The sequence below is a fragment of the Carcharodon carcharias genome, chromosome 27 (assembly GCF_017639515.1).
Source record: "Carcharodon carcharias isolate sCarCar2 chromosome 27, sCarCar2.pri, whole genome shotgun sequence".
Classification (NCBI taxonomy): Eukaryota; Metazoa; Chordata; class Chondrichthyes; order Lamniformes; family Lamnidae; genus Carcharodon; species Carcharodon carcharias.
The window spans coordinates 16,751,916-16,759,003 of NC_054493.1; the positions used below are offsets into that span (position 1 = coordinate 16,751,916).

General features: G+C 42.7%; 1 protein-coding gene across 1 annotated transcript; it reads right to left on the minus strand.

The window, feature by feature from the left end:
- Positions 1–3,395: 3,395 nt before the first annotated feature.
- On the minus strand, positions 3,396–5,583 carry LOC121270177 (gastrula zinc finger protein XlCGF26.1-like). The gene is made up of 2 exons (XM_041175484.1): positions 5,541–5,583; positions 3,396–4,925 (listed from the first exon to the last, which is right to left on the minus strand). The coding sequence occupies exon 2, from the start codon at positions 4,505–4,507 to the stop codon at positions 3,416–3,418; it is 1,092 nt and encodes a 363-aa protein (XP_041031418.1). The 5' UTR covers positions 4,508–4,925; positions 5,541–5,583; the 3' UTR covers positions 3,396–3,415.
- Positions 5,584–7,088: the final 1,505 nt, after the last annotated feature.

Sequence of the window (7,088 nt, forward strand, 5' to 3'; positions counted from 1 at the left end):
CTTCTCTAAAGAGATCAGCCCCAGCTTTTCTGACCTATCCTCATAACTGTAACTTCTTATTAATAATCTGTTCTGCATCCTCTTCAATACCTTCACATCCTTCCTAAAGTGTGGTGTCCAGAATTGGACACAATACTCTAGTTGTGGTTGAACCAGAGTTTTACTCTAGTTTCTCATAACTTCCTTGTTATTCTCGGGGAGCTGAACACCAGCCTTTCTCCTGTCGTCATAGAGCTGCCTTATAGGGTTGTGGCCACCTTTGAAAGAGCTGCCAATCAGCCCCACTCCCCAGCCCTTTCCTCAGAGCCCTGCAAACTTTACCTTTTAACTGGAGATCCAACTCACTTTGGAAAGTTATTATTGAACCTGCTTCAATCGCCTTTCAGGCAGAACATTCCAGATCATAACTTATTGAGTAAAAAGTGGTTCCTCATCATCCTGATGGATTTTTGCCAATTATTTGATGTGACGTGTTTAATTGTTGATTTCCTGTTAAATACATTTCCTGAGTGGATTTAAGGGAACAGGCTCATGAAATCTTAGAGAAATCAAACACACGACACACTGTATGTTTGAAATAAAGCTGATTTATTTGATATACTAAAATATTAAACTCCAACCACATTACAAGAGATTGCTGAAAAAAGAGGCATGTCTAAACGTTGTCTTGCACTCATCAAGAATACTAATAACAACAATTTATATTGCATGTGAAGAGTGCCATTGCCATGGAGAACGCACCACTGATGGTGACTGACAGTGAACTGCCAAGCATTGTTTGAAATTTAAACCATGCAGCTTGCCCTGATTGGTTAAGGCATTGCCCTGAGAAATGAGTCAGCAAATGGCTGTCAGCTATATTGTTTAGCTGAGAAAGGCACAATGTATGCGCAGCTAAACAAAATAATTGACAGCCATTGGTTGATTCATTCCTCAGATAATGCCTTGACCAATCATGGACAAGCTGCCTGGTTTAAATTTCAAACAATGCTTGGCAGTTAACTATCAGTCACCATCAGTGGTGCATTCTCCATGGCAATGCTACTTGCCAACCAATCTGCACTCTCTTCACACACAGTATACATTGTTGTTATTGGTATTCTTTACACAGATTTTTAATCAGTAAGGAAATCAAGGGGTATGGGAACAAGGCAAGAGAGTGAAATTGAGGATTATCAGATGAGCCATGATCTCATTGAATGGCAGAGCAGATTCGATGGGCCGAATGGCCTACTTCTCCTCCTATGTCTTATGGTCTTATTCTTGCGAAGTGTCCTGATGAGTACAAGATGAAATGCTTGGCAATACTCAAGTCCTGTACGACCAAATGACTATTACCGGAGTTATTAACATCAGCAAAATCCAGAATTAATATGGTTCAATGCTGAATGAGACTAACAGCAACAATAACAGCAGAATCCAGCTCCTGCAGTGACTCACTGGTATCTCAACAGGGTGGATGAGTGAATCCCATCCCACTCGGAGCAGGTGAACGGCCTCCCCCAGTGTGAATTCCCTGGTGTCTCAGCAGGGTGGCTAACTGAGTGGACCCCTTCTTGCACTCAGAGCAGGTGAATAGCCTCTCCCCAGTGTGAACTGAGTTGGGATGATTCAGTGAACCCCTCCCGTTCCCAGTCATCTGCTAATTAGTTTAAATCTAAGCCCTCTGGTCATTGCCATCTCTGTTAATCAAAGTAGGTCCTTCCTATCAACTCCATCTGGCCCCTCATAATTTTATACATCTCAGTTAAATCTCCGCTCAGCCTCCTCTGTTCCAAAGAAAACAACCCCAGCCAATGCAATCTTTCCTCACAGTTAAAATTCTCCAGTCCTGTCAACATCCTCCTAAATCTCCTCTGTACCCTCTCTGGTGTGAACACATCCTTCCTGTAATGCAGTGACCAGATCTTTACTCAGTAATCTAGCTGCGGTCTACTAGTGTTTTACGCAGCTTTAGTATAACCTCCTTGAGCTTTTAATAAAAACAGAAAATGTTACAAATACTCAGCAGCTCTGGCAACATCTGTGGAGAGTGTAGAGTTTCAGGTCTGTGATCTTTCATCAGCAGAAAATGCTGGAAATATTTCCTGCTCTTGTAGTCTGTCTCAGTTAATAACAGAAAGTATCCTGCCTGCCTTTTTAATCACCTTATCTACCTCTCCTGTCACCTTCAGGGATCTGTGGACATGCATTCCAGTGTCCTCTACACTTCTCACCATCATACCAGTAACATTCTTTCCCTTTGCCTTGGTTTTCCTCCCCAAATGTATTTATTTCCTCACGCTTCTCCATTTAATCTCCATTTGCTCCTATTTTTGCCCACCTGATCAGTCTATTGATGTCTTTCTGCAGCCTATAGCTTTCTTCCTCACTGTTAACCACAAGGCTGCCAATATCTAAATCATGCCTCCTATGTTAAAGTCTAAATCAGTGATTTATACCATAAAGCATGGGATCCTGCAGTAAGCCATCCAGAGCTCCACTGCAAATAGCCTTCTGATCCCAAAAACACCTCTCAACCATTCCCCCTTGTGATCAGCCAGCACATGTGATGCATCCTGGTTTTCCCACATGGAACCAGATGTGCAATTCACAGGACTCGGATGCCCTGCCATCCCTTTATTTATCCAATTATTAATTCACTTAAACAAAATAAACTAGTGATTAAAATAAATAAAGATTCATTGGCTACTCTCCAATCAGCTTCTTCCATTGTGCTGAAGTCACCTTATTTTTATAGGAAATTAACAGAAATGTTTTTCTTAACTCTTATTACCTAAACACCTCAGAGTTTAATTTCTTGAAAAATTCAGACTTCTTCACTGTTTCAATTTCTGGTTAGTTTGCTTTATCATTATGCCCTAGATTTGATTAATTAAATACTGACTAATTATATGATAAATTATCAATTTGTCTTTAGTTTTAGGCTAAATGAGTACTTTATAGTTGATAAATGCAGTGAGCAGAGCTGTACCCAGTACTCTAGCTGTGCTCCAACTAGTGCTCTTACATTCTCATCCTCAGACATGAACGTGTCCCAAATACCTTTTTGACCACCTGCTCTACCCATCCAGCCACATTCAGGGATCTGTGGATCTGCACTCCAAGGTCTCTCTGTTCCTCAAAACGGGATGATGCTGAGAAGTATATTGTTCATTTCTTTGTCTTGTTTACCCTCCCAAATTCATTATCTCACACTGCTCCAGATTGAATTCCATTTGCCATTTTTCTGCCCATCTGACCAGTCTTTTGATATCTTCCTGCAGTCCACAGCTTTCTTCCTCATTCTCAACCACACCAGCAACTATTGTATCATCTGCAAACTTATTAAATGTAGGGGCAACGAGTAAGTCTAAATCATTGACATAAACCACAAACTGCGGAACCCCATTGGGAACAAACTTCCAGACATGATTCAGTCCTGGATGTGATTAACAGCAGCAATAACAGCAGAATCCAACCCCCGCTGTTGCATGTGAACTTGCTGGTGTCTCAGCAGGTTGTTTGACTGACCGAATCCCTTCCCACACATGAAGCAGGTGAATGGCCTCTCCCCAGTGTGAACTTGCTGGTGTGTCAGCAGATTCCTTTTACTTTTAAATCTCTTCTCACAGTCAGAACATTTAAAAGGTTTCTGATCAGTGTGAGCAAGTTGGTGTGTAGTGAGATGAGATGACTGACTGAATCTTTTGCCACACACAAGGCAAGTGTATGGTTTCTCCCCAGAGTGAACTCGCTGGTGTATCAGAAGGTCGGATGAATCAATGAATTCCTGCCCACACTCATTGCAGGTGAATGGCCTCTCCCCAGTGTGAACTCGATGGTGTCTCACCAGGTGGGCTAACCGAGTGAATCCCTTCCCACAGATAGAGCAGGTGAATGGCCTCTCCCCAGTGTGAGTGTGTTTGTGTTTCAGAAGATCCTTTTTGCTTTTAAATTTCTTCTCACAGTCAGAACAATGAAAAGGTCTCTGATCAGTGTGAACAAATTGGTGTATCAGAAGGTAGTATGAACAAGTGAATCTCTTACTACACACGGAGCAAGTGAATGGCCTCTCCCCAATGTGAGTGCGTTTGTGGTTCAGTAAATCCTTTTTACTTTTAAAGTTCTTCTCACAGTCACAACATTCAAAAAGTCTGTTGTCAGTGTGAACGAGTTGGTGTGTCAGGAGGTGGGATGACTGAGTGAATCCCTTCCCACACACTGAGCAGGTGAATGGCCTCTCCCCAGTGTGAGTGCGTTGGTGTGTCAGTAGATCCTTTCTGCTTTTAAAGCTCTTCTCACAGTCACAACATTTAAATGGTCTCTCATCGGAGTGAGCACGATGGTGAGTCCGGAGGTTTGATAAAGCATTAAATCCCTTCCCACATTCAAGGCAGGTGAATGGCCTCTCACCAGTATGAACATGCTGGTGTGTGTAGAGGCTGGATGACTGAGTGAATCCCTTCCCACACACGGAGCAGGTGAACGGTCTCTCCCCAGTGTGACTGCGTTGATGAGTTTCCATCTCAGATGGGGAATTGAATCTATTCCCACAGTCCCCACATTTCCATGGTTTCCCTATGGTGTGGGTATCCTTGTGTCTCTCCAGGTTACGCGCTTAGTTGAAGGCTGACCACACACATACATGTGCAGTCTCTCCCCGCTGTGAACAGTGTGATGTTTTCTCAGGCTGTGTAACTGGTTAAAGTTCTTTCCACAGTCAATTCACTGCAACACTGTTACTTGGGTGTGTGTCTGTCTTCGTGCTTTTCCAGTCACACTGATGTTTGAAATCTTTTCTCACAGACAGAATGGACAACATTTCTCCTTCCACATTCAAAGGCCGATGACATTCAGGCCCTCGTGGAGCAATTGTCTCTGTCAGATCTTGATATGATGTTTGGTTTGAATTTCCCATCTGTAAATCAAACCCTCCGAATATCCTGTAAAAAGGATTTAATTTGAAATACTCAAAATATGCAATGAACAAACAGGCCATTCTGTCCAACTATTCTGCTGGTTTTATGCTTCTCCTCCCATTCCATCCAAATTATCTCAGCCTTTCGGTCTATCTTTCTAATCCCTTTTCTCTCACGTACTCATCTAATTTCCTGTTGAAATTATCAATTTCCTTCCCTCAATGGTTTCCTGTGAGTTCCACGTCCTCACCACTCTCTGAGTAAAGAAATTTCAAGTGGAAACATTGTCTCCATATCTACTCCATCCAACCCATTGATCATTGTAAAGACCTCCATCAGCTCACTGTTCACTCTTCCTTTTCTCAAGAAAAAAAGCCCCAATCCAAACTTTCCCAACGCCTGTAATTTTTTTTTTGGTTTCCAAAACCCATCCCTGTCAGTCCAGGATAGAAATTCACAACATTCTCTCCTCCTGCTCCGGGTTTGTCACCGGGACATTTCCTCTCGGGTCCACTCGGTGCAAACGGGGAGTCGGTAGCTTCTCATTCGAGGTTTGCGGTTTACACAACATGTTTCCGGAGCCTCCCCGTCCACCCGCCGAATCCATCGCTCCCTCCACCCCGCCATCCCCCACTTTACCCATTGTGGATCCGGGAAACAATCGTTTGTCCCTGGTCATGACTGACACTGCGCATGCTCCCAGCGCTGTGTGGCACCGCGTCTGCGCACTGCTCCGCTGGGGTATGGATAGGGGACATTTTCCACCCGCGGGGTATGCTGGGTAAAAGCGACGCCATAGTCGCTTAATGCCATAGTCCCGATTGTAAACAGAATTTTTTATTGCTTTCAAACTGGGATCGGACGGCAAATAGATAAGATTAAATCCGTGCTGGTTTTCCTTTCCATATTTGTCGGCGTGATTATTAATTTTATCCCGAATCATTGATTCAAGAAGTTTCCCCACCGCTGAAATTAAACCTGTAGTTACTGGACTTATCTTTACCCTTTTTCAACAAAATTGTAATGTTTGCAATTCTCCAGTCCTCTGAACCACCTCTGAGTTTAAGTAAGATCGGAAAATTATGGCCTGTGCCTCTACAATTTCCATTCTCACTTCCCTCATTATCCCTGGATGCAACTCATCCAGTCCTGGTGCTTTATCGACTTTAAGCATAGACAGCCTACCTAATATCTCCTTCTTATCAATTTTAAATACTCCTAGTGTTTTAATTACCTCCTATTTCACCGTAGCCTGGTAGCATCTTCCTTGGTAAAGACAGATGCAAAGTATTCTTTCTCTGTGAAGTATTATTCTCTCATTTATTCTCTCTCCAGGAAGAATGAGTCCATTGCCCTTTGTTGTTTCATTGGCCTTTATTGCCTTTCATCATCTTATTTGGCCTTTGATGCGAGGGGATTGGAGTACAAGAATGAAGTTGTCTTGCTACAATTATACAGGGCTTTGCTGAGACCACAATTGCAACCCTGTGTGCAGTTTTGATTTCCAGATTTAAGAATACATTAGAGGTAGTACAGTGAAGATTCACCACCTTGGTCCCTGGGATGAAATGGTTGTCCTATGGTGAGTGACTGAGTAAATTGGTCTTATAATCTCAAGAGCGAAGATGAGAGGTGATCCCATTGAAACATATAAGATTCTGGAGGAGCTTGACAGGGAGAGGTTGTCTCCCTGGCTGAAGAATCAAAAACACAGGGTACAGTCTCAGGATTAGGAGCCAATCATTTAGGACTGAGAAGAGGAGAAATTTATTCACTCATGCTGTTGTGAGGCTTTGGATACTCCATTATTGAATGCATTTAAGGCTGAGATAGACAAATTCTTGGTCTCTTGGTGAATCAATGGAAATGGGGAACAGGAAGAAAAGTGGAGTTGAAGCCAACCATCAGCCATGATCATATTCAATGATGGAGCAGGCTCGAGGGGCCCAATGATCTATTCTACTGCTATTTCTCATGAACTTAGGTCCAGGAAATCCTTCTAACTTGTGAAACTGATTCGATTTCTGATTCCCAGCTGTTTGTGTTTTAATCTTGTCCCATTAAGTAATTTTAACGTGACTGAAGACGGTTTTACTGATCAATGGACATTGAGCTGTCAGTGACTGCAGTACAGAAACCATTCGTTTAATTGTTCTGTGTGGAAATGGGAAACTGAATAGGAAATGG